This window comes from Phalacrocorax carbo, chromosome 10 (genome assembly GCF_963921805.1).
Source record: "Phalacrocorax carbo chromosome 10, bPhaCar2.1, whole genome shotgun sequence".
In the NCBI taxonomy this organism is placed as follows: Eukaryota; Metazoa; Chordata; class Aves; order Suliformes; family Phalacrocoracidae; genus Phalacrocorax; species Phalacrocorax carbo.
Genome location: NC_087522.1, coordinates 358,263 through 385,131, shown reverse-complemented (window position 1 = coordinate 385,131; position 26,869 = coordinate 358,263). Strand labels below are relative to the sequence as shown.

The 26,869-nt window shown below is 43.7% G+C and overlaps 2 protein-coding genes and 1 long non-coding RNA gene across 10 annotated transcripts in view; 1 reads left to right on the top strand and 2 right to left on the bottom strand.

Moving 5' to 3' along the window:
- LOC135315126 (uncharacterized) overlaps window positions 1–2,542 on the bottom strand; it is a 107,631-nt gene extending 105,089 nt beyond the window's left edge. For all 4 annotated transcript variants that reach the window (XR_010374573.1, XR_010374572.1, XR_010374574.1 and 1 more), the window contains exon 1: window positions 2,419–2,542. This is a non-coding gene — a long non-coding RNA (uncharacterized LOC135315126). The remainder of the gene's footprint in view (window positions 1–2,418) is intronic.
- KDM8 (lysine demethylase 8) lies at window positions 2,253–9,985 on the top strand. Of its 2 annotated transcripts, XM_064461269.1 has the most exons (7): window positions 2,253–2,818; window positions 3,032–3,198; window positions 4,518–4,650; window positions 6,057–6,098; window positions 6,824–6,973; window positions 9,564–9,656; window positions 9,760–9,985. In XM_064461269.1, the coding sequence occupies exons 1-7, from the start codon at window positions 2,312–2,314 to the stop codon at window positions 9,922–9,924; spliced, it is 1,257 nt and encodes a 418-aa protein (XP_064317339.1). In that variant the 5' UTR covers window positions 2,253–2,311; the 3' UTR covers window positions 9,925–9,985. The 2 variants fall into 2 exon arrangements, with proteins under 2 accessions (XP_064317339.1, XP_064317340.1); XM_064461270.1 differs by lacking the exons at window positions 9,564–9,656; window positions 9,760–9,985 and adding an exon at window positions 9,475–9,525.
- Window positions 9,986–11,230: 1,245 nt separating this feature from the next.
- Window positions 11,231–26,749, bottom strand: NSMCE1 (NSE1 homolog, SMC5-SMC6 complex component). Of its 4 annotated transcripts, none has more exons than XM_064461273.1 (8): window positions 26,612–26,749; window positions 25,446–25,589; window positions 16,876–16,997; window positions 15,565–15,642; window positions 14,079–14,225; window positions 13,017–13,133; window positions 11,943–12,063; window positions 11,231–11,464 (listed from the first exon to the last, which is right to left on the bottom strand). In XM_064461273.1, exons 2-8 carry the CDS (start codon window positions 25,561–25,563, stop codon window positions 11,382–11,384), a joined length of 786 nt encoding a protein of 261 aa, XP_064317343.1. In that variant the 5' UTR covers window positions 25,564–25,589; window positions 26,612–26,749; the 3' UTR covers window positions 11,231–11,381. The 4 variants fall into 4 exon arrangements, with proteins under 4 accessions (XP_064317343.1, XP_064317341.1, XP_064317342.1 ...); XM_064461271.1 differs by lacking the exon at window positions 26,612–26,749 and adding an exon at window positions 26,395–26,529; XM_064461272.1 differs by lacking the exon at window positions 26,612–26,749 and adding an exon at window positions 25,956–26,527.
- Window positions 26,750–26,869: the final 120 nt, after the last annotated feature.

Sequence of the window (26,869 nt, the reverse complement as noted above, 5' to 3'; positions counted from 1 at the left end):
CCTTTCAAGACTATTGTTACTACATCAGCATTCAAACCGTCGCACCAAAACACGACACCAGAAATAACTGTCTTCTGGTGTATGCTCAAAGAGGAATGCTGAACCTCCCTGAATACCCAAAACCTAAAATTTAATCCCAATTGATTCTTCACCTACAGTAAAACTGACAAAGCCTATCATGGCCTTAATGACCCACCACTGTGCGAGAGATTACGTGTTCAGAACTTGGTGTTACCTAAAATACCAGAAAGAAAACCCAAATTTTCAAAATGTGATTTGTGAAAATATTCCTAATATTCAAACTGGGAAAACTGTGATTTAGCAAGAGTTGTATTAATCAGCTTAAGGAGGAATAAGTTAATATAAATGGCAATAAAAATTGGACAGTCCATAAGCACAAGACCAGCAATGCTAGCATCACAAATTACAAATACTGAACACAAGGTCTAACAAGAAGCTTTCCTTGCCAGTTAAATACTTTCTCCCATATCAGCATATATTAACATTTAGCAATCAAGGAGGAAAAAATTCTAGATGAAGGTGCTAAAATCACACAGTCACAGGATGAATTTAAGGTGCCAAGAGAAAGACAGACAGAGGAGAGATGGGCCAGCACGATAAGCCAATGCAGCAAGTCTGAAGTGTGACAGAAGAGGAAGTCATTCAAACAAGACAGCTGGGGAATGGGGTAGAGGAGAGTCACAAGCAGCAGCAGCAGCAATCGGAGGACTCAGATCAACTCTTTTTTTCCCCAAAAGCACTAGTGACTGAGTGTGGGACAAAGAAGAATGAGCGTTCCCTCAGTATGAAAGGTGATGCTTTTAACTGTAAATGCAAGATTTTTGCATGAAGTCTGAAGATTTTAACCCCAAACAAGTGATACTTAAAACTCTTCACGAGTTACAAACTCCTCATTTCTTGTTATGTTGCTTTAGGTTTTGGTTCGTGATGTTAAGACATTCCTGAGAGTTGCTGAATTTTAAGTAAAATAATATCTTCTTTGCAGTCAAATATTAAGTACTGAGAACAGGTTCAGGGCACATTACCCAAGCAAGCTGGGGCTGAAAGATGCCATGCAAAACGTGTCCAAATATCGAGGTGCATATTCCATATGGGCAGCACATCTTAAGCCCAGACTAAAACCACCAAAAGGACATTGCCTCACAGCAGCGTTCATCCCTGACGTGTCTCGGTTCCTCTCACGTTACTCAGGCAGCATGCAAGGTCCCAGATAGGCTAATACTTAAGATCAACACTGATTAGAGTATCTCCCAGCCTTCCAAGAGCCATCTACCTGTTAATAGCTGTCCCACTTTCGGAACAGAATGATTTCTGAAGTGAGACAGCTATCCTCCTTGTACTGTCACGGTATGGTTAGCACGTAAGCTACAGCAGAAAGACAACTGGACTGGATTTCTGCATTGCCCGTCAATGCAAACTGCTGAGTCAACCATACAATTACTAAATTCAGTAAACTTGCTAGTCAAGGGCGCAGATGACAGTATCTAGACTGAGTTTTGGTGATAATTCACTGCTCACGGAGACCTGGGCTAGTCTCACAGAGTCTTTAACCCAGAAAAACACCAGCAACGCCACCGGAAGGAATCGCTCCACTTTCTTCACCCACTCAAAGCCCCCATCGCCCCCTTCTTTACATCTGTAAAAGCACACACAGTTACGCGACTGAACCAGGTGACGAGACTGATCTAGGCTAAAACTACCCTAAGAAAATGAGTATTCACGCAGTCGGGGTTGCCATTCCAGTTCGTCACGCAGCTGCACGAAGGCTCCTGGCAGCATAACGGCACCGACTCGAGAAAGAACGGCCCGGGCGGGCGGGGCGGCTCCTTCCATCAGCGGCCCCCGGAGCCCCGGCTCACAGCCAAGAAACCCGCGACCGCCCAGATGTGTCCGAACAATGCCATGAGGAGCGGCGCAAAGAGAGCCCAGGTCCGCCACCGCACCAGCTGCCGGCGGCAGCCGCGGGGCAGCGCCAGAGAAGGAGGTACGGGCGCCCCGCGCCCCTCCGCCGGGCAGCCGGGACCGAAGCCAGCGGCTGCCCCGCAGGGCCGCCCGCGGCGGCGAGGGGACGGGAGGGCAGGGGCGGGGCGCGCGTGGGCGGGCGCGGGGCTGGCCGCAGGCCGCCGGCCCCGCAGCCCGCCGGCCCCGCAGGCGCACAGGCGGCGCGGCGCGGCGCCGCGCTCCGCTCCCGCGGCGCAGGCCCGCCCCGGCCCGCTCCGCCCCCGAGGCCCGCCCCCGAGAGCCGCCGCGCCGCGCCGCGGAGGCCGGCAGCCGGCGGAGGCGCGCCGCTATGGCGGCGCCCGGCGGTGCGGGGGGCCCGGCCGCCGGCCCCGCGGAGAACGGCACGCTCTGGGCAGAGGTGCGGGCGCTGCTGCCCGGCACCGAGGAGGGGCTGACCTTGGCGCTGAGCGGCGAGGTGGAGGACTGCGTGCTGCCGCTGCTGCGGCGGGCCCGCGGGCTGCTCTACGGCGCGGCGGGCCGGCCTTCCGGGGCGGCGGCGGCGGCGCTGCGGCGCCTGGGCGACGTCCTGCGCGACTACTCCTGGGAGAGGCTGAACGCGGGGCCGTGGCGGGAGGTCAGCAAGGCCTGGCGGCAGGTCTACGCCTACGGCTGCCTCTTCGCGGCGCTGGCCGAGGTCGCCGGCGGCGGCCCGCTGGCGCCCGCCGTCCGCCTCTGCGACATGGGGCTGCTCATGGGCGCCTCCGTCCTGGACGACGTCCTGGCCCGCCTCGTCCGCGTCCTGCAGGCGCACCTGCCCCGCGGGAAGCGCCGCGCCGCCGCCGCGGGGAGCGCCAAGGTACGGCCCGCCGCCCCGCTCCCGCCCTCGGCACCCCGCGGCCCCGCCGCCTTCCCCCGTTCTCCCGCCGCCGGGGCGAGGCCGGCGTCCCTCGGGTTCCCTCCGCCCTGTCCGGTCCCGCACCCGCCGGCCCGGGGCCCCTCCGGCAGCCGCCCGGCGCGGGCCGCGGAGGCCGTCGCCGGCAGCTGCTGAAGGACGGCGTCTCTGTTCCAGCGGGCGCGGACTGACCCCCCTCCAGCCCCTCGTGTCCAGCCGGAGGATGCGCTTCCGCACCTTCGCTGCCCGTCGTTGGAGCATTTCAGAGACAACTACCTAATTCCACAGAAGCCTGTGGTCTTAGAGGGGATTATTGACCACTGGCCGTGTATGAAGAAGTGGAGGTGAGAAATAAAGAGTTTATTCCCAGTCCTAGTGGGCGAGGATCCTTCTCTGTGTTGGGCTCTTGATGCTCGCTAGAGCAGTAGAGACCTTCACAGAGACAAGCACCATTGGGAGGGATTGCTGGCAGCACCTTCCTGCTGTGCTGTTGCCTTGGCTCTGCAGACGCCCCACAGATGAGGGAAGCGCATCAAGCCGTGCAGAGCCGTGCACAGCGAGCGCTCTGGGAAGGCCGACGCGCTGGGAGGCTGCCCTCAGCCCTGCCTCCCGGGGCCGCGCCGGGGAGCGCTCTGGCAAATTGCTGACACCGTGTGTTGCTCAGCTGGAAAGGAGCAATGGGCGTGCGTTGTGGACTGTTCCAGGGAGCTGCTCACGTCAAGCGTGTCTGTATCAACACAGATCAGTGACGGTCACATCTCGGAACTTGCTGATAATTATTGCAATGGAAAGTGAATTTCAGAGATGTGTGAGTGAGCATGATCGGCTCTTGCATTCACAGGTACAAGCACTGATGTTTGTTCAGTGTCGAGTTTGAGTGTTGGGTTTCAGACCCTGCCATTCAGGAGAAATAACATTGTGCTGCTTGTGTAACGTAAGCAACAGAGCCAACGTTTCCAACACTGAGAATCAAGGATTTGTGAGATAAAGCTCATCATTCCTTAGAAAAGGGGAAAAAACACTCATACCTAGTTTGAGCAATTGCTTCTGTTCCACAGCCAAGGCTAAAATTGAGTGAATACACTTGTTACTTCATATGGGTTTTATTCTTTTTTGAGGGAAAGTACTCCACTGCTTAGCTTCAGACATTTAAATAGATGAACTTCTCCATGTAGTTAATGTCATTGTCAATGGAGAGATGTACGCAGCCCATCAAATTACTTCGTCTGACTTTAGCCAGGATGGATGTTACCGGCACCTGCGTACAGAGTTCGGCACTGACAGTTGATCTAGCATTAATGATAAAAAGATAGACCGTTTTATTTAGCAAACATGGCAGCAGGCAGCAAAGGGATTAGCCTTCCCTAGTCAAGAGAGGCCAACAGCTTAAATCTTAGCTGGTAAGGAAGCAATAGTTAACTGAGGTAAACAAGGTTTTAAAACAAAACAAACCAGACAATTGTGGCATGATGTACACACAAACTTGACTGCTTGTTTCCTTGCTGCGTGGATCCTTTTCTGCTGCCTTTTGTCTATGTTTGGTTGGTTTTAGAGAGAAGAAACTCAAGGTAGTAGAGAAAATATTTGTTTTGATTGATTGCCTTACATTCAAAGTTAGTAAGAAGAGCAGTATAAAAGGGTAATGGAACTTTCTTTATTTCAGTGTGGACTATTTTTGTCAAGTCGCAGGGTGCCGCACAGTCCCCGTGGAATTGGGTACCCGATACACAGATGAGGAGTGGTCTCAGAAGCTCATGACTGTCAGTGACTTCATCAACCAGTATATTGTGAATGAGGTCTGTTACTTTCATTCTGTTTAATCTCCAAATACAGCAGTGTGTTATTGGTACAGAATTTCTGCTTAGAACTAACATGCCTAGAGGTTGTATCATAGAATCACAGAATGCCCTGAGCTGGGAGCGACCCACAGGGACCATCGAGTCCAGCTCCCGTCCCTGCCCAGGACACCCCAAATTCACACCATGTCTCTGAGGGCCTTGTCCAAGTGCTTCTGGAACATCGCCGGGCTGGTGCCGTGATGCCTCCCTGGGGAGCCTGTGCCAGGGCTCCACCACCCTCGGGGGGAAGGACCTTCTCCTAATGCCCAGCCTAACCCCCCCCGGCACATCTCCCTGCCGTTCCCTCGGGGCCTGGCGTTGGTCACCAGAGAGCAGAGACCAGCCCTGCCCCTCCTCCTCCCCTCGGGAGGGGGCTGCAGAGCGCCATGAGGCTGCCCTCGGCCTCCTCTGCTCCAGCTGAACAAACCCAGGGACTCCAGCCGCCCCTCGTACGGTTTCCCCTCTAAACCCTTCCCCAGCTCCGTGGCCCCCTCGGGACGCTCTCCAGTAGCTTTATACCCTCAATGTCCTGCGGCGCCCAACACTGCCCACAGCACTCGAGGTACGCTATAAGCTCAACTCTATTAAAAGGTTTGACATATTTTCAAGATCTGAAGCTACAAATAGTTGTTGCAACAATAGCTACGTTTGATTTTTATATATAATCAAATCTACAGCAGTTGATGAATAGGTGGGTACCTTCTGCAGCACAGGCCTGAATGGTGGAGTCTAAGGATAAGGGATCCTCAGCCAGCAGTTTTGTTCTTCTCGGTTATTAAACTGCCTAGTGAGATCTAGGATCAAGATCCAAATTCACGTGCCACCAGGTAAAAAAATAAAAAGTTGATTAGCAGTTGAATGTCCATTTACTTTCACAGCTGAGGCTCTGAAGCCCTCATTTCTGTTTCCCAGTCTGGCAGGAAGGACCACGTGCCGTTGCAAATTGGTCTGTGGTACAGCCTGGAATAGGATATTGGGCTGCTACAGGGAGTGACAGTGAACTCGTCTGTGTACCAGCACTGTCTGGCTGTAGAGGCGCAGAGCATTGTCACAGGATTGACAACCGAACTGTTGAGACTCTGTAGGATTATAGCTAGGCTTCTTCCAGTAACTGAAGCTAGAGAATTTGCTGATTGTGGGGATATAGCTAAACTCTTACAATTTCACTGTAGCTGTAGGTTACTATTTCAGAAGACCCCTTGTACTAGTCAACTGTTGAAACAATTCTAGTAGTCTGAAATAGGACATTGGAAATGGATGTTACCAAAAGTAAATTCTACTCACCTATAAGTAAATTAACTGACTGAGAAGTCTTACCCTGTATTTCACTATGCATTTTTTCTCTCTCTCTGCTGTAATTTCAGAACAGTGTAGGATACCTTGCCCAGCACCAGCTTTTTGATCAGGTAAAACTGAGTGAATGTTTTTGTCTCTCTGCTGTCAAGTGTTCCCTTTGTAGCAGAAGTCAGCCCTGAGGATGTCAACTCTCCTAGATGGAAGGGCATATGGAAAATTCACAGTATTTCTTAAGTTTCTGTTCCCACCATTTGAAGGAACAGAGGGAGGGGTTTGTTCCATTTGGCTGAAAGGCACGGAAACAGAACCATTTCAGGGGTGAAGGCAGTCAACCTTGGTGCTGTTTCGGTACAACGTAGCATATACTTACAGGGATATCACCTGGAAAGCAGCATTTACCCAAAGAATAGGTAAGTCAGGGAAGAGATTTGGACAGGAAGCAGTCTTCAGTGGTGATACGTTCGCCATATTCTGAAACGTCATTCCAGTTAACCAGAGATAAGGTTGGTGGGAGTTGTGAAAAGGAATCTCACAGAGAAGCAAGCTTAGTTTTTAAAAGATCAGCTGCTCTTTTTCCATGAACAGCAAACCTACTTATTCTTGTGGGCTTCTCTGGATTCTAGTAAAGCAAAGGGTCCCTGAAGAACGAGAAACCCCTTTCTTTCTCCTGCCTCTCCTTCGATCAGAATCTGCTTGCTAGGATGGAAAGTGTGAGGACATTTCCTGCAAATTCCTAGCAGTTCAGCTGCTTCTCTCCTGCCTCTGTTCTGTGAATTACATGCCTTTGCCAAGTCAGCACATGCCCTTTTTAATGTTTATTTCTTTATGGGAGTAGATCCCAGAATTGAAAGAGGATATCAGTATCCCTGACTACTGCTGCCTGGGGGAAGGGGAAGAAGATGAGATCACCGTCAATGCTTGGTTTGGTCCAGAAGGCACCATCTCACCTCTTCATCAGGATCCCCAGCAAAATTTTTTAGCCCAGGTCTGTACTCCGTTTACTCTACACATGCCGTTAATGCTATAGCTAGAAAAAGTGCTTATGGTATGTAAGTGGTAGATACAAGGGTAGCAGACAACGTGATGAAAGATCGAAGGACAGAGAATATGCAGGTATTATTTTGCTGTTCTGTTGCTGCAAGTTAGTACTCAACATAATCTTGTAGGCCCCAAGTATTCCTCATTGAAATAGACCATTACTTACCCTCATTTTACAGATGATAAATGGAAATCACAAGAAGCAGGTGCTCCAAGGTCACACAAAGGATTTGTACCAGAGTTAGGAAGAACCTGGATCCTGTTGTAGTGTACCAAGAACTTTCTTTTCTGGAACAATAAGATTTTGGGGTAGACTTAGGTGCATACTTTAATCCACTTCAGGTTACCCAGTGAAGTGTCTATTTGTGCATGCATTGAGGGTCAGATGAAGTAATATTTGTACTGTGCCCTCATTGTTAAGTGAGTTACTGTTGGTAGGCTTCTTGATGACTACTTTTAGTGCAGAGTAACACAGTAAAGTACTGGGGCCCTTTGTGGTAAGCACTATGCAAGGCCAAAGATGTATTCCTGGTCCAAGCAGTTGACAACTGTACTTCTTCAAACATCAAGGGTTTTTTTTGCTTACTGGAAGGAGATTGCTGTTTCTTCCTCCATCCCATCAGGCTCTTTAAAGAAAATATGCCTTACACTTTGAAACATCTTCCAGCAGGTTCATGACACTGAATACTTTCTACTTGCACTTGTTTATGGGTTGAACCTTAGTTCCCCTGTCCCAAACAGTTCCATCTTGCTAACCTGTATTTTCACTGGGAACTGAGGTGTAATTCTGGCATTCCTAAAGGGGTTTTTTACAACTGCTGTGCAATTATCCATGTATTGTATTTCTTCTCTCCACTGACCCACCTGAGATAAAGATATACACACACCCCCTGCATTCTGAAGGTGAAATATCCTACTATAGATGCTATGTAAAGCTTGAGGGGAATTTTTTGGGGTGCAAGTCCATTATAGGAGTTGTTGGACTGGGAAGAGAAAGATACTTCCCTTACAAACTTCAGAACTGTTGTTCTGCCTGAAGAATGGGAGATTATCTGCCAGTTCTGTAAAAGAGTCTTTGTAATTTGAGCAGCAGGCGATCTGGCAGTTTTCAATTTCAGTTAAAACTGCCCTGCCTCTTGATGCCATTTAAGCTGTGGCTGTGGAGTACAGGAAGGCACAAGTACAAGTAACAACGTGGAATGGGCCCTACTGGCTGGGCGGCAGCTGCTGCGGAGATCACAGTGTTTCCATTAATGAGGAAACCGGTATCTGGAGATGCGGGCTCCTGCCCACGAACTCGTGTGTTCAGCCTTCCAATAGGCGAGGCCGTAACCCAGCAAGGCAAGTGGAGGAAGGAGCTGTTAATAGTTCCTGGCATTCCAGGTAACACCCACCCCAAAACAATTCAAGGATTCAGAAAACGTGCTGTTGGAGCAATAACGAACGTTTTCTTTACTCCCATAAATCACCAAAAATATCACTCAGCACTTGGTTCTTTAGACAGCTAATTAATATCTATAATCCCTTTGGCGTATGAAAGGCATCCTAAAAACGTGGACAGCTGGACAGCGATGGTTACTGAGATCAACGCTCTAGTAGTTAAACCAGTAATAGTGAAGAGTAGGACAGGGCAGGAATACACTGATGCTTGTCCAGCCTTTAGACTATGTTAATGTGCTGTCCTTGAAGAAACATGCAGCATTACAATTTGGGTGTTGGGAAGATTTCAGGAAATCCTATTCTATTATATAGGAAGGGATGTCAGAGGAAAAGCAGCTTGGTTAGGAATAGTTCGGTAGCATGCCAGTCCAGGATACTGCGGTTAGTCCAAGTACTGACTTACCCTTTAATGTGATAGTTGGAAACAAATACGATCATGCCCTGCCCTTGAAGAAATTGTAAGTCCTGGCACAAGCAGCATGAACATTCACCCGTGCTTTCTGCGGGCATTCCATGGGTATCTGCAGGAATCAGCCTTGACACTTGTTTGCTCTGCCACTTCATTCTAGGCACCGACGACTTGCAGTTCAGTGTAGCATTCAGGTCACTCAGGCCACTTGTCTTATGAATTCTGGTCTTCCAGTTGAGCACTCCAGCGAAGGAACTGATTTAGTGACAGCACAGAAATAAGAGCTAAAGGGGTGTATGGAAGCTTAGCAGTCCCTCTGTGCGGGTACCTCTGCCTGCTGATGTGAACTGCACTGAAGACTCTACCTTATTCTCAGTTCTTCTAATTACTTTCCAGCTATGTAGAGCCCAAATAACATTGTACAAATTGGATGCCTTAAACTTTGTATTTAAAATAATTTGGTTCAAGGCATTTCCTGGTGTTTTAAATTCTTATCTGCTCCAAGGGAACAGGTACTTGAATTCCAGTAGTCTGATTTAGGTTTTTATTACAGCAGTGTCTGTGTATTACTAACGGATAATAATGTTTCTTGTAATCAGGTGTATTTTACTGTTAAATGCCATAAATATATGTAAATATAAATATATAAATATATAAATATATAAAAAATATAAATAAATATATTCAGGTATTTGGAAGAAAGTATATCCGTCTGTATTCACCACAAGATTCAGAAAACCTGTACCCACACGAAAGCCAAATTCTTCACAACACCAGCCAGGTAAACAGTTGCCTGAAACTTTAATACCAGTAATGTTACTTCATCAAATCGTATTTGAGTAAAGACATTCTACTGATTATTGTTTTGGGGTTTTTTTTTATAGGTTGATGTGGAAGATCCTGACTTTGTTAAGTTTCCCAATTTCAGAAAGGCTGCGTTTCAGTCCTGTATTCTGATGCCTGGACAGGTTCTGTTTATTCCCGTTAAGTACTGGCACTATGTACGATCGCTTGATATCAGCTTCTCTGTCAGTTTCTGGTGGTCATAGCTCCGGAGCTTGCAAGAAGTCTGTTAGCATTGTAACAGGAATTAAAAAATCAGAAAAAGTAGTATCTGGCAGCTTCTTACAAAAGAATTGTTTTTAAGCATGAGAATGTTCTTCCCCATCCAGAGGTTACAGGTGGATTATTAAAAAAAAAAACTAACAAAAAAAACACTCTACACAACACGCTCCTGCTTCAGTGTGGTGAGAGAATCTGGATGGGTAAATGGAAAGGAGGTGCTACAGCCACTTTATTTTTTGTGGATGTTTCCAATAGGAACTCCTCATAAAGAGCATCTATTAGGTCATCATCTTGTATACACATGTACATCTGAAACAGCTCTATATATGGGCACTGCCAGGACTCTGCTTCAAACTGTGTTTGGAACACCAGGTTAGTGTTATCTTCTTCTAGGATTTAATAACAGCAAAAATCAGAGTTACATAAACAACGAGGGATGGTACTACCCAAAGCTTCACTACGTTAAAAAGAAAAAACCTAACACAAAGCAAGCTAGCAATCTCCTATACAGAATAAAAGTTACTAGTGTTAGGCCTAGGAGCATAATTAATTGTAGTTAAATAAACTCAAGCTCAATCACACTGTGATTAACCATCAGCTGAACTGCTGCCACGTCACACATTGCCGCCAAGGAAAGACATTGCCAATCCTTTCTGGCACCTTGTCTTTTTTTCCAGTCGCTCTTAAAGGAAAAAGCATCCTTACATAAAACTGGAGAGTGAAGTACTAATACTAAAACCAAAAAGAATCTTAAGATGGTCATTTTTTCAACACTTTGCAGATATAAGCTGGCATTGCCCCAAAAGCCCTGTCCTACTCCTTCCAGTTGTTTTGACTGTGGGAATATTGCCTCTTACTGAGCAGAGCTGCTTGTGACCTGGCCTTATGTCGGATGAACTCTTCTGTGTCTAAAGAAGGGACAAAACCCAAGCAACAGTGCCAGCTTTAAGTCTTCAAACTCTAGGCCTAGATCAGGTATTCAGCCAGCCTTCTCAGCAAGGAAACCACAAGCAAGCATTGCATTGATTTTTCACCTCTTAAAGCCCTGCAGTGCTAGTAATAGGTTTCATTTTCAGTTGTGCAACTGAAACTGTTACAAATAGAGAACACTCTTGCTAAGAGAAGCTTCTCTTAATAGTTCACCTGTATAGATCAGCTTGCAGAACTGACTAAAACCATTTGCATCTTTCATTCCCAAGCATGCACTGAGAGTCTCAACCCAAGAATATGGGGAACAACATACACAGAACAGCCTCCAAGAAAGCTGTACAGGCAGAACTCTGAAGAAGGGAAGGTCCATGATAATTTTATTGTAAGATTCTTAAAACTTCAGGAAAATATAAGTACACTGAACAATGCGCTGTTACCAGTGAATACAATACAGTCTGCGAATACAATTCTGCAGAAGTGGGGAAAGAGATTTCACTGAAAGCAAGTTTCACTAGCATCGTCTAGTGCTGACAACGAAGCTCTTCTCTGCTCTCCCTGTTTTTGATGCTGACTGGGAGTCTGCCTGACTCATACCTGTAAAAAAAACCAAAAGGAAGGTTAATGAATGACACACACAAAAAAAGGATGATACTATATAACCTCCACATTTTTAAAATGCTTTATATATTCCTGTGTTCCTGTTCAGAATGTCCAATTTCCCTGGCTAAGTGGAGAAATTCCAAAGAGACTGTGCTGTTCTTAGAAGCTCAGTATTTCCAGAAGTTTTAGTGTCATGCATTGTGTCTGCCCCTAGTACCCACCCCGCTCCCTCCACACTTTAATGTTGTTAGAAACTATATGCACAGGATCTGCTAGAGGCTGTAAGGCATAATCCTAGCTCTTCCAGGGCTCGGAGTTGCCCATGTATGGTTTACTGTCTGAAACATACAGCTGAAGTCAGGAATAATTGGTACTCAACTACAGTTACAAATAACACAGGCAGTGCCAGTGAATATCACAGTCCATTCTCTAGTATTATTACACTCTTTTTTTAAAACAGGTTGCTTTGTACCTGGAATGTCGCACATCCAGAAGTCATTACACTGTGGACAGCGTGGTTCAGTCTGAGCTTTAAAGTACTTTCTGACACAAGGTAAATGTATTCCAATTCCACAGGATTCACATACTTGGCTCTGAAATCAGAAGAGTCGATTTTAAAAAAAATTAAAAACCAAATCTATCTAACCTGTCATTCAGTTTAACATAAAATCATTACAGAAGGTGGCAGATAGGCAGTGCTTTATTCCAAAGAATGGTTCACGCAGTACAGTTGATGGACACTCAAAAGTCAAGGCTGGTAAATGATAAAAGGAGTTGTCTTCCTGGAAACTAGGAAATACCATTCTCCTATATGGACAAAAATGAGCTTGAAAGACAACACTGAGCTATTTGGGTGCAATAAAGGAGGAAAAACTGGGATGGCAGAAGTAACAAGGAAGCATGTTAGCTAGGCAGATGAGAAGATGCAAGGTCAAGGAGAAAGAGGATGCAGTAATTTTGGAATAGGAGCTCGGGCTGTAACCACTTGCACAAGACTAAACCGGTAACTTACCAGTTACCAAAATGCAGTGCTTTACCATGCTACATGTAGGCATGCATGTTCATTCTGAAGTCCAAGACAAGCAACTCGTGAACCAAAATCCCAGGACCAAAGAGGAACGTGAGTCACCTGAAGACTGCTATGTGTAAGGTCCAAAGATAAGATAGGCGACACTTAACTGTTCTGCCTATTTAAGTATAAAGGCTTCATCTCTTGCCTGCTGGCTTTGGAAAGCAAGACAGCCCAATAATGTTCCTCACTGGGGGAGTTGACTTTCTCCAAGTTTATGCTTGGACATACTGCTCCAAGACAAGTTTTTTTCCTAAGACAGAAGATAAAATAACCTACACTGGGGGGGGGGGGGAAGGGGGGTGTGTGGTGTGGTGTGGTGTGGATTTTCTTTACTTATATGGCCGTCATTATCAGATTACAAGACCAGAATTTTTCAGTGCCTGCCTGATACGCAAAGGGAAGTATCACAAACTTCAGCTATGACCCCATAAGTACGTTGGCAGATGCCCACTGAGGTAATGAAACAAATGTTACCTGGATGGCAAGGCTGTGACAGATGTTACACTTCCTCGCCACATCTTGGTAGTTGCTGAGAATATATTGTTCCATCTCAATTATGCAGCGAGTATGCAGAGTATATTCTCCATTTCTCTAAGGAAACAAGTGACGAGACGAATTTCTTTCAATTGCTTTTACCTTTTTTGACTTTTCTAACCACGTGCTAGCAAGCATTTGACATCCACTTTTTTCTGCCATCATGAAACCAACATGCTGTCACTACTATAATGCCAAAATACTTCTGAAGTAGCAGTATTAATTTGTTTAGAGGATCAGAAGAAAGACCTCACACCTTTAACAGAGATCTAGTCCTTGGTACAGATGAGCAAGCATGCTCTCCTTAACAAAGACATGCAGTTTTGGGACCCTCTATTTGCGCATTAGTGGAAATTCTACTGGCTTTCACCAAAATCTAGGCATTTACTGCTTGAGGTATCTTTGAGAATCTCTGCTAAATCACTCTAACATAAGTAAGTGGGCGGCAGCAACTTGGAGATCTACAATGCAATGAATCCAGGAGAACGGGATTGAGGTCTCGCTTGTCTTGGCAAGCAACTGCTGTGTCCACATGGTAAGCTAATCTCAGTCTCCCCCTCGTGAAGGAGGGGAGAATTAAAAATGTGCACAGTGGCCCATGCATTTCTGGTACAGAAGCGTTCAACATGTCCAGCCTCACTGCTTTTCAGGGTGTTCAGCACTGATCACCCGAAGAGCTTTCCCCAGCTCTTGTTCCAGGTTTAAGCGTGCCATGCTGTGGTGCACAAAGGATCTCTGTACATCGCAGTGCAGGGCCGTGCACGCATGCCACCTAGCTCAGGTACAGGAGACTGAAACCATGTTGTCCTGCATAGACCTACCCAAGGGCTTTTTCCTTCTAAATGTACTACCTTTTCTGCAAAAGTCAATGGAACAGCAGTAAACACAGGCCCTACAAAACAATTTTTACTGTCGTTCATTAAAGATCAGGCTCCAGTTTCAGCCATCACATCCATAAGAAAACTATAAATATGTGAACACGTGAAAAGATGCAGCAGCTACCTCAGAGAGCCACTTATCTTCCACAAAAGCTTTCAGCACTTGTTCCGCTTCCTTTTTCTTCATTTTCTTGGTCTTAAGTTGGTCAGCCAAGTTTAAAATATCTGTAGAAGAGGCAAAGCCATTTTCTGATAAAATGATTAGGTCCATCTACAGAGAGAAACATTTTCAACTATTAAAAAAGCCATGCAATTAGATAGACACACCTCATAGTAATGTGCATTTTTTTTGAAATCCATACATGTGAGATATACTACAGTATATGACTTGAACCAGAACTGTGAAACAAAGGCCAAAAGCTGAAACAGTCATTGTTACCAGGACAGTTTTAATCTTTGCCACGAAAACATTTTCACAGATAGGGCTCTACAGTGCTGCGTATGTGAAGCTGCATTCAGGGACCCTTCAGCATACTCGGGGGTGACAGATCTGTTTCTTTTTATCTGCTCTTTGTCAAGCTTCTTTTGAGGAAAAATCTCTCGCTACTAAAGGAAGTTTGTCCACTCTGGAGTCACTAGTACTGCTGAACCTACCTGGCGCTTGAAGATTGTAGCAGTATTGCCAGCCTTCAGAGAACCTCTAATTGGAAACATTCCTGCTGCTCATTATCACAGAGCAGCACGCAGGGGTTTTTTGCCACTAGTAATATGTGCCATGACAATGCCATCTCTGCAGTGCTGGCACGGCTGTGTAGGTGCTTCACCAATAATGGGGAGGGCAGGGAATTCTCGGGGTACTAGCCGTGTAGATTAGTCTTTTGCAGCTATCACAGAATAGTCAATACACCTCTCTTTCCAGTTCATACAGAAAATTTTATTCTAATGTGTGTGCAGAAAAAAAAAAAGTCTGGTGGCTGGAGAAACTAAGTCCTCAAAGCTCAAGACACTATGAGAGGAATGCACTAAAATATACGAGATACGTAGTTATGATCACAACTCACATTAATGGTAAGAAATTAGACATCAAACGTCCTGGAATCTCAGCCCAATAGCTCTATTTGGAACTTTAAAAATTTCTCAAGTGTATGTTTTCTTATTTAAAAAGCAGCATTCTGACTAGTTTATTAAACACAGAATTAATTGGCTAAGCAGTAACGACAAATGTTTCTATTCAAATCAGCAAATCCAACTTATATGTTATTTACATTAAAATCTACTGTATATTACTATTACTGAAGCCAATGAAAAATTCAGGAATCACAACTGAAAATCCTGAAGAAAGTTGTTTAACTAAAAGCAGATATGTCAAGTCACTAACTCCAAGAAGCACTCCACTATTGCTGATTTCAGTTTACCGATAACTGACTTTCAACAGGGAATCATTACTTGCATATACTCCCACCCCTGCCCCCCCATTCGATTTGGGATAAAGTTAGGTAAGATGGCAACTAGTTCCTGAACCACATCTCCATTCGTTTCCATCTCCATTCATTTTAAGATGGTACCTTCACAAATAATGTGACTTACCAACTAATAACTTACATACTTACTGTTTTTCTGAACAATTCTAATTCATTTTCTGTATAGTCAGATGCCATTTTAGTTATTTCAGTTTCTGCCAAATTCACCTACAAAAAAAAAACACCTTAAACTGCTATCAAAGTGCCTTGGTACTTCTACACCATAAATTGTAAAAGATCCTCTGGGGAGAAGAATACATCATTTTACAATTAACAGAAATGTCATTTCTTAAAGTGCATCTTTAGGATGGCACTCAGTGGTACTCGAGTCCTTTCTTTACACCCCCTTATCTTCCAGCCACATGTTCCCCACAGCTGCCTCTGCCCAGTCCAAGCTCCTAGACAATCCCACCTGCCCCCATAGAACCAATACAGAACATAGTAGAACTAATATAGGACTGTAATTCTGTATAGTAGAACTAATATATTACACGAGTATACTGTGCTGGAAGAAGCAGTAACTGTGTTATACACATTTTTGTTTCACCGTGAAAACAGCCACTGATATTTCATATTCTTATTGCACATGCTACTGCTCTGTATTATTAGATCAACTTAATTGGCAAAATGACCCAGAAAGGTTAAAAGCAGCAGCTAATGTTAGAATACCTCCTGTACGGTCTTTTGAAATTACTATATGACCTTCCCTCCCCAACATGCACATTTTGGAGCATCTAGGGAAACTTTATAGGCCATTCATTAGCAACCCTTTTATGCTAGGTATTATGCTATGCTAAGAGAAAAAGGAAACTAAAGTTGGAGGGCTCCCTGTGTTTTCTAGCTTTAAAATTCCTCTTGAGGAAGAAAGTCTGAAACACTTCAGCACTTAAGCAATGTTTATGCCAAGTAAATCAGACACTGCTGTAGTCCTCGCTGCCACATTCCATTTCCACGCACCTAGGCTGTTGGCAGTTTATCCTCCCACTTCACTGTTCTACAAGGAATTTCTACAGCAGCTGCCCGCATAACAGAGGAACAGCCCCGCATGAACCACACAAGGCACTGCTAAGAGCAGGAAGCCTGCTAGCACATGCAGCCTTCAGTTCTAAATTTTCTGTTTTCTCTAAACAGCAGTTCTAGTATAGATACAGTGTAGGAAAACAACCCTAGCTAAGTCAATGTTTTTAACATCGAAAGGCTGCACTGAGGGCAGCCTTCACGTTTATGAGGCACAGACACAGCTAGATTTTTTTTGACCATTTACAATGGGAAGGTGTGCAGACCTTTTACTGGCACGTTACTCAAAGGTTAATTTTAAGTTGGAGACACGGGAGGCTCCCTCTAACCATGCACTAGTCATGAGAAGCCAAACCACGCGATGGCAGCACATCCCGTACTTACTAAAGCATAATGTGCTCTCCCATCGCCTTCTGACATTCCTTTCCGGATCTGCATAAACAAAGGCTGTAGATGGCTGTTAATAGTACTGATGAAATCATCCAGTTTATCATGTGCGTAGTAGACTGAAAATAAATAAGAAAAAGCATATACACAAAAAACGCAAACAACCACATATCAGGCATATGTTTTTATATTTTATCTGACGAAACATTTTTTTCTTGGGTAAAAGAGCTAAAAGTTAGCGAGGCAGAATTCAAACAGGTCAGTTATATTCAGCAGGCATATCGTTTTCTTGTGCTCCTCAATACTAGCCCTCACAGAAGCTCAGCTCCTTGAAAGTCCAAGTTTGGAGAGAGAGAGTCCAAACATTCTTCCTCACTATATGGAACCCACTGCATTAATCCATTAATTACACTGATTTGAACTAAGCTGCACTGAAAACAAAACATGACTAGGAAAAATTATCCTGCACAATTCAAAAATATCCTTACTTTCTTTCATTTGCATACACGGGATTCCTTGTTTCTTTGTGTTCTGTTCCACAAATTAATGGCATGTAAATGATCACGTTACATACCAGAAAACTTAAAATTCTAGTGTTGTAGAGATACAGGTAATATCTTGCATCATGTTCTACAAACAAATACTAGCGGAAGTTCTACCACAACCTAATAAAATGGACTTTGGAGTCATTCTGTAGAAGCATGTGCTATGGCTTTTGCTTGCCAAGCAACACGTACACCCTCAAGAGTTTCCATCCAAAACAAACTCATATCAGTGGCAAAACTCCTGTTGACTTCAGCAGGCTAGGGTTCAAAAGCAAAGAAACAGCTCATAACTTTAGAAAAATCACTGATGTCTCAAAAATACTACCAGTTATCACTACCTTAATAGTACTCTCAGTTATAAGACTCAGTCACTTGTGTAAGAGCATCAGAGGTCCCACTCTCAAAACCCCACTATACTTTATAGTGTAGTACAATGCAGAAACATCAGTCACAGGATGCTCCTGCCCAGAAAGCTCATGATTCTGATACATAAGGCTCCTTAAGTGACCAAAACCAACAAACAGCAGAAACAATAATAAAGTACAGTTTTGTCAAATTTTCATGCCACCTGCCTGGCACCTGTCAGGAGGAAACACTCTGCATACATCAAAGCCAGGGAGCGGTAGTGACAGATCTAGAAGAGGGTAAGATGAAGGATAACAGAAGAACATTCTTTTGTACAACAGCTGCAACATTTTAATGCGAGATGAATGGCTGCTCTAGTAGATCTGTGAAAAAAAGGGATATAAACTCTCCATAACAAAAAAAATGAACGGGGGACAGACCATACCAAAAAACTGAAATTAACAATTTTAACATCTAAAAAGTTGGTCAATTTACAATTCCAGACTCAAGAGAAACGATAAATGCCCTTTACTATTTGCGAAAGCTTGTAACTTACCTCTATGAAACCATCCTTGGACAGGCAGCCATAACAACTGATTGGATAGAAACTGGTTTTTTCAAATACTTTACAAGCTATTTACTGTCAAAAGGTTTAATGAGAATTTAGACAAACTAATGTGATCTTCATTCAGTAAGTATCCACAATCTTTGTGTTCTATGTATGTTCAGGAATCTCCTTTTCCTTTCTTCTGGTAAAATATCTTACAGGTATCAGTGCTACTTCAAAAGACTATTTAAGAAAGCCTTGTAACATGAGCATGTTAGATGCATAGTAGAGCCAGGACTACCCAAAATACTACTTCCAAAATACTGGATTAAATTGTTTGAAAAGTCCTACCTTCCAATAACTTCCCCTGTAAAATGTAATACTAGGGGGGGGAACACCCAACCCTAAGACTTAGTTACAATTGCTGTAAATTATTTTTTGTATCAGAAATAAGTTATTTCCTTCTCTAGGGCACAGTATGCAATTTCAACTAATACTGTATCACAGCTGTACTTATTGTAACCTGTTTACAGTCAAATAAAATCAAATCAAATTGCTATTCCAGTACCCAATTATGAACACAACAAAGTCGTTCATAGCATTTAAAACCAAGTATATGCAGGAACCAGGTATTATTCTTTCGGTCAATAAACAACTCTCAGCCCTGAACACTTGACACGTGACAGCATTAGAAACAGAGCTCATTAAGTGTTACCCTGGAACACTGCTTGGGAGCACTTTCTTTAGAAGAAATTATTTCAGTTCAGTGACAGCAGGTGAGCGAAGAGAAAACAGCAAACAGTAAATAAATGGAACACAAATATTCTGGGTTGGGTTGGGTTTTTTTTCCCTAAATTTGAACAAACTCAGTTTGAATAAACTCAGATATTTTCCACAGAAAGCCTGAACAGATCCCTCACTGAAGACAAAGCAGAGGTGCTCAGAGAAACCAGAACCTTTTCTGAATGTGTCTGTATGCAAACTATAAACAGCAGGTAGCACAAACAAACACTCTTGGCTAATTATCACTTTTCAACAGGTACTGTTTTTAAACTTTCTTGCTTAAAGACGAGCAAACAACAGGAATGTTTATTGCTTAGATTAGTCTGAAACGCCACAGCTTCATGATAAATTTAAAAATAGGCTGGTGCTATTATAAAATTTGAGCTCCCGTGTTTACAGCAAAAGACTACAAATAGCTGAGTGAGTGGTCTGAAAGAAAACAGATGGGACCTTTACTCATCTAAATCATAAACACATAGTTAGCATATCTGTGTACTTCAGCTTCCATGTTCTCTGTAACCAGAAGATTAAGCGAAGATTATGTATAATTCTAGCCTGCAAAGTAGCATTACAAAAGTGTCGTGTTTTTCTTCTACTTTAATGACACTGAGCAGATGTAATAGAAGCCACTGACAACCAGTGTTGATATTTACGACTAATTTTCAAGATCAAATCGTATTCAAAAAACTAATAACTACACAATTGCTTTTGGCAGAGAGTTAATCAGTTTGCAAACTTTAGAATTAAACAAAAAAACTAGAACAAATCATGAAGAATAAGGTGACAAATGACTTTGGATTTTGAGTCACTGATGCTCAGTTTTCATTTCACAAAGGAATAAAAGAATAATAAAACATTGAGAAAAGTTAATTTCTTTGAGGGAAAAAAACATGGTGGGATTTGGGGTTTTTTTTCCCCATTTTCTTCAGTTACTCTCTTAACTAAGATGATTAATATAATAAGAAGCTCCCTATCAGGATTTGAAAATGCTGCCATCTACCTTTATTATCGCTAGAAAAAACAGAAGCAACAGGGCCCCTACCAGTAATAAAAGCTTGTTTACAAAATTCTTTAAAAACAAAACATTCTTAGTTGCACTTTGCAGTAACATGTTGTACAATAGCTTTTTTTTTTCCTTCTGCTTAACATCAAAACCAAGCCAGAACACTTCCCTGTAATAGCACAACATATTACACATAAGTACATAAAACCGGGCAATCCCTGCCTCGAAGAACTTAATGACATGTGAACTATGGACTAGACTACATCACTCACTGTTATTTATGTGTCCTGCTTTATATTATTTTAAACTCATATGAAACCATTCACATTAAACCTCTTTCTACAGATACACCTACGATACGTCTTTCAGCCTTCCCATAAAATAAAAACCAGAATCACCAGGAAGAACAAGTTGCAGCTTCTAGTCGCATACTGCAACACAGTGGTCTAGAGCAAAAACAATCAGACTGCGGAGGAGTTTAGGGAGGGAAAGTACTCAGTTATTCAAACAGCACAGCAGGATTTTCACCAGCACTGCAATGTTGATACACTTGAAGTTCTAATGAACTTCAGTAAAGACTCATAGCTACAACTTCAGTTCTAAAGTGTAACCACTAACCCACTACCGGAGCGATGACTAACACCTACACCCTGCTACAATGCTGGTTCAGTACAACCTGAGACTGACACATCCAATCTTTTTTCAGTCGTCTTCACACAGGGATTACTGAATTTTGACCCAAGGGCTATAGTCAGTCTTCATTACCAGAATATATGAGTACTTGATAAGCTTCTCTACATTTTATGTTTCAGTCCAGCTACAAGGCACCTGATATGCAGAAAAAAATATTTAGCAGAAAATATGGCCTGTGTTACATGGGACACAAAAATAGCTTACGTCGTTCTAACCTTAAATTCTGTGGCTAGTAGATGCAAATCCACAGTAAGAACAGAAGACTCCCTGCAGAGTGGGTAGCATTGTGAGGAGATACCAGAACACCACTAAGCCTGGCAGGAGCTTACAGGACTAGTAATGGGCAATGTGATGCAGGTGAGATGGGAGACAGTTACAGCCATTGACCAGAAAACCTCATCTCATTCTCACCAAAACGTTTCCTCACCATTCCCTTCTCCCTCAGCGTGTAAGAGAAATAACTGAAGTGCATTTACTTAAAAGCATTCACTACACAATAGGAAAGTACTGCTGAGGAGTTGTGCGATTTCACTGTCCGTGCTCCCACTGATCTTCCCCAGTCCTTTTTCTGTGATATTCTGTCTATGCAGAAATGCCTAGTTTGAGGAGCCAAGAGCCATGTTTTCTATTTTTGACATATTTGATGCACTATAGAGCAAAATACCAAAACAACAGTACAGTGGATTTTTCTGTTGTTTAGCAATGCAAACGCTTCTCTGGTAACATAAAACTTCAGACTTCAAACAGATGGTTATCTGCAAATTCCACCACAGATAACAAAAATTCCCCTAAGCTCTAGCTGAACTTTGCAGACAATATATAAGCATCATGAGAACACTGGGTCACACAGAGGAGCAGCTGCTGGGGCTTTTCCTAGAATACTAAATACTAAAAGATATACAACATGTAAAGAAAAAAAAATGCTTGTCTGTTCTATCAATCCCTCTCTCATATATAATTTATTTAGTGGGTCTTTCAATGGCCAAGCATGAAATATATTATGCTTAAGAAATTGGTATGACTGTACACTAAAGTTGACACTAACAGTTATTTTCTTCTGAGTTCAGCTACCAAGCCAGTTAAATAAAATACAAAACATAGTTAGACAAAAGCCAGTCTGATACAATCCACTTTAATGAATCGTTAATCAGTACATTCCTGTACATCCAAATAGGCAGGAAAAAGCAGTTTTCTCCCATTCTTCTGTTTTTCTAAACATCCTTTCATAAATGGGCTGTATCGGCCATTTTCCTAATGAACTTTGCTGTAACTTAATACACAGTTACATTTTATAATTAATTGTATAAATATTACCTAATATTGTCCTTCAGTAAATATGGCCATTGGTTTGAAAGGCAACCTGATTTTGTCCCTCTACACTATCCTTAGGTTTATCAAAAACACAGCAAAATAAAATACATCTGTGTTTTCTGTTAACCTTCTGGCCATGAAAATGTGGCAAAGAAAACCTTTGTGAATGACCATGTCTTTGGAAAATAAAATGCTGGCCACAAAAATGCCTAAAATTGTTACATTTAAATACTTGTTAAATGAAGATGTGCTGAATCCAAGAAAACATGAATAAACTTGGAAATCTTGGAAATGAATAAACTTGGAAAAGGATAGAGTGCACATGAATCTCAATATTTATTCCATGATTGATAAAAAAAGAAAAAAAATCCTGCTATTACACAGAGAAATGTGTTTTCCCGGGGAGAGGCACCATCTTCCCAGCTGTACTACTTAAGAGTAGTGTAAACCAGAGCTTCAGTTATTGAAGAACTTCAGCTGGTTTGGAAAGCAGCAGGAAAAATAACTACAAACTCTCCTCTATTTTTACTGTTTCTTGGTTGCAGGCTGGGTTAGGGTCAGAATAATAGTCTGCGTATACTCCTCCCACAGATGGTGTCTTGCAAAGGGATCCAACAATCGCCAACTCTGATCCTACCATTTCCCTACACGAGCAAAGGAAAACCAGCTTCCAACAGCCACGGACAACACACAAAGACACCCCAGAAAGGATGCAGAGAATGTTGTGGTACCTTAGCTATTATATAATGCTAGAGATCCGCAAGATGTCTTTAACTTTCCACTTAAGTTTTTACTATAACATATTTCATAACTGGAGAAGCCGTAACACAATGCAGACAGAAACAGCATGCATTAAGGGATTCCGTTAGAAAAGTATTAGCAATTATAATAACCTTCCTCAACAAGCCCGCAATTTGCATCCTGACTGAATTGAACAGTGTAGTGGTCTTATGCAGCGCTGTGACAGATGTTTGGAGCTTTTCCTTCAAAGCTGTGTGCAGATTTTAGCCCAGACACGGGTCTGCTAACAGGAAGCCTGCAGGTGATACACAAAACAGGAAGGTGTCTCCTGGCCAAAAAGGCTTAGGATTTTGAAATAAACCAGAACAAGAAAATGTGCCAAACACCAGAAAGGAAAGTTTTCAGGTCACTTTGCTCAGAGGCTGCACAGGATAGTTACTGTATGACTTGACTTCATTTGACACAGCCTTTTTATCCTTTTGTATTTAAGGAAACCAATGTCATAGATAGGAGACAGCCTTGACATATAATGCTTACAACTTGCAGGAGGAACAGATTAATTCAAATAAGCTAGTTTTAGCAACATTAGTTTTGATCTGATTTGAAAATTATGGTTCAGATTGCACCAAGCAGTATTAAGATATATTTGAAGAAACGATACCAAAATCAGAACTTCATCTAGAAACAGTCCAGGCAGGCTGTTTCCTCATAAAAGGGCTAGTACCGTGATCTCATAAATTGTGATACTGATAACTTTGCTCCTAGCAAGGATGGGTTTGTCAAATTGCTGCTTCTTTTGTTGATAAAACAAATGTGGAGGGAAGCGTTCCATTCAGTGAGTCAAGTTCAATATCTTTTGACCTCCCACCATGACAAAAAGCTTTCCTAGGTGGAGCATTTAATAAAACAGTTACTGTTAAAACTCCCACACTGTACCTGTGTAATTTCATAAACTTTTCCATTACACATCAACTGTCACTATGCAGAAGAAACGTCAGGTAATTGGTAGGCAGTGGCTGCAATGGACGTATTTAAAAAAAATCCTTCTATTAAATAAAACTTCCTAATGAATAACTCCGTCAGCTCTTGCTGCAGTACAGCTCACTGATCCTGCACACTGGAAACATGACCTAGACGTGAAGTTTTTTTTCTTAAGGTTCTTTGTTCTTAACACACAATAAACTCATAGCCCTGCTATCGGCTTGGGCCATCTCTAGCATTTATGGCTTGGTTCTCACAAATACAGGAATAAACCTGTAAAAAACAATGTTATTTTTCCACACTTCCATTTTTTCAGTCAGAAATTTGGGCAGGTGCTGAAATAAGCTCTTTTGGCTCAGGAGAGTCTGAAAACCTGTGGAGTCTGTTTGACTCCTTTTAACTAAGGAAGATACATAAACAGTGCCATCACCCAGAAAGGACTCCACTTGTGGCAACAGAGCAAGCGGAGCTCACAACAGGTTGTGTGCCTCAGTGGCTACAGACTCTTCTCTCTTAACAGAGAGAAAGAACAGTTAGCAATGGTGATGTTAAAAGTTATCATCCCAGTTAGCCATCAGCAACTGCACGGCTCAGCTCTCCTGTAGTTATTGGCTCAGCTCTCAACATACTCAAACATACCCTGAGCTGACTAAACCCCTCAAGTAACTGTTAAGGCTTTTATTTTGAAAGTTGTAAATACTAGAGAACTAGAAAATAACTTGGGATATATATTCAGTGTGTATTAGATCTCAGACTGTGTAATTCAGACAACATTTGCTGGAGTTATCTGCCCTTCAACGGTAATGGTTTAAAAATCACTAATTTGAACACCATTCGGGTGTTTTCTTCTAAATGGCACTTTTTGTTCTTACACATTCCTTGTCCTTTTCAATTTTGTTCAAAAATAAGGAAAAGATGAAAACAGAGGCTTTGTATTCTTTCACTATTTTCTGGGAACCAGCAACTGACACATCTAATACCTACCGATCAACTAGTGTTAAAATTATTAATCATTACAGCTTTATTTCAGTTTGTGCTCACCACATTTTCAAAATTAGAGAAAATGAAATACAGATCTCTGATCTGTAAGCAGATCTCTGAAAAAAATCCAGATCGAGTTGATTATACATTTCTGTACTATTTAAGTTTGAACATGAACTTGAAACAGATTTGATAGTGTACAACCAAATTTTTGTTACACATGCCACAAAACTCAGCTGGGTATAGCATTTATTAAAACTAACCAACAGACCACATAATCAGTCAGATGTGACAGATTTGCTCAAGATGGATAACAGCATACACTTCATAAGGAAAACATTCTGGAAACTTCAGCACTATCAGTGTGAAAAATGAAATTTTTTTTTAAATTTATAACCTATAAAAAACTTCTTTGCTAAGATAAGTGCCCCGTATGAGCATGACCTGATTAAAACTTAGTTTCCTCATTGCTGTGTTATTTTATCCTTTAGGAAAGAGAGAGAACACTCACATCATTAAAGTTTTTAAACTTTTTTTAGATGGTGTATGCTTTTCAGAAATCTAATTATTTGTAAGCTGCACCAGGAAAAAAAAATAGCTCTTCCATTTCCCTACTTTTTCTCCAAGACAGACAAACCTTTATGGACCTCGCAGCAGCGCCTGTGTAGTTTCCTAGCCTCTGATCCTTCCATTATCCCATGAGACATGAGGACCTGCAAGAACCGCCGATGAGCATCAGTCATCTGAGCTGCCATCGCAATACTCCACCAGGCTTCAATTGCTGCAAGAAGTGTAAGCTGGAATTAATGCACACGTTCACGCAAAATGAAAATACACAGTCCAAGCATATGTAAGATTTTAATTAAACTCTCTAACATTGAATCAGGGCAAAAAAGCAGATCTCCCAGATTGTTCCCAGAATACAGATGGTAACTGACTGCAAGGTTCTAGGGGAATGATGCAAAGGGCAAAATCCAACTAATTTTAACTACAAAATAAAACAACACAGGCATTCTGCTGTCATGCCCAAGCCGAAAATAGTAGTGTTGCATGTGTAACAATCAGCAGAACACCTTGCATAGTTTTGTGTTAGACGCTTCTGCTTTCTACGTACCCTAATAACTGGTCCAGTTAGGGTGTAACTTACTTCAGACAGAAAAGCCTCCTCTGAATGTTCAGAAGAACGTCAGAACTAAATAAAAGCATCCCAGGAAACAAACTGATCACTGCAGCCAAATCGTTAATAATTCTCAACAAAAAAAAGAAGCTCCCAGCTTCCCGACTCCTCCAAGACAGGACCACACGGCCGACCGCAACGCGCCGGTGCGTGCGGGGACTGTCAGGCCTCGCGCTTGCTTCCCTTCCACCCCGGCACGCAGGGGCCCCCGACCAGCAGCCCCGGGGAGCGGAACCCGGCGGGCCGCGGCCCTCCGCCGGCCAGGCGCCAGGGCCAGCGCAGCCCGCGCCCCCGGGGCTGCCGCTGCGCGGGGGGCTCCGAGGCGGCCGCGCTGGAAGCGGCTCAGAGACCCCGTGACGAAGCTTCCTCATCACCGTTCTTCGCTCGCAGCTTCCCCCCTCAAGCTCACAAAGCGACGGGCAGCCTCTGGCCGAGCCCCGGCCTGCCCCGGCCGCCGCTGCTTCACCGCCCGCTCGGCCTCGGGCCCGGGGCCCGCCGCAACCCGCTGATGAAGCCACGGGCATCCGCCCGAGAAATTGCCCCGCCCCGCCTCTGCCGCCCCGACCTTCGCCCCCGCGCCGAAGCCCACCTCCCCCCCCGGGCCCCGCCGCCGCCGCCGCCCTCACCCGCCGGCCTCTGGCGCTGCTACCCGCCGCGCTCGACAGCTCGGTGATCAACACAACCGCCTACCATCGATCGGCTCGGCAGCAGGCGGGGCCGGGGCCCGGCAGTGCCCGCGCCCCGCCCCAGAGGGTCCGGGGGCAGGTGTGGGGCGGCCCCGCCCCGCCGCGGGGGGGTTGTGGGGCGCCCACGCTCCCCGCGTGTTTCGCGCTGTCTCGAGGGGCCCCGGTGCCGGTCGGTTCCCGGTCTCGCGCGGGGCCGGG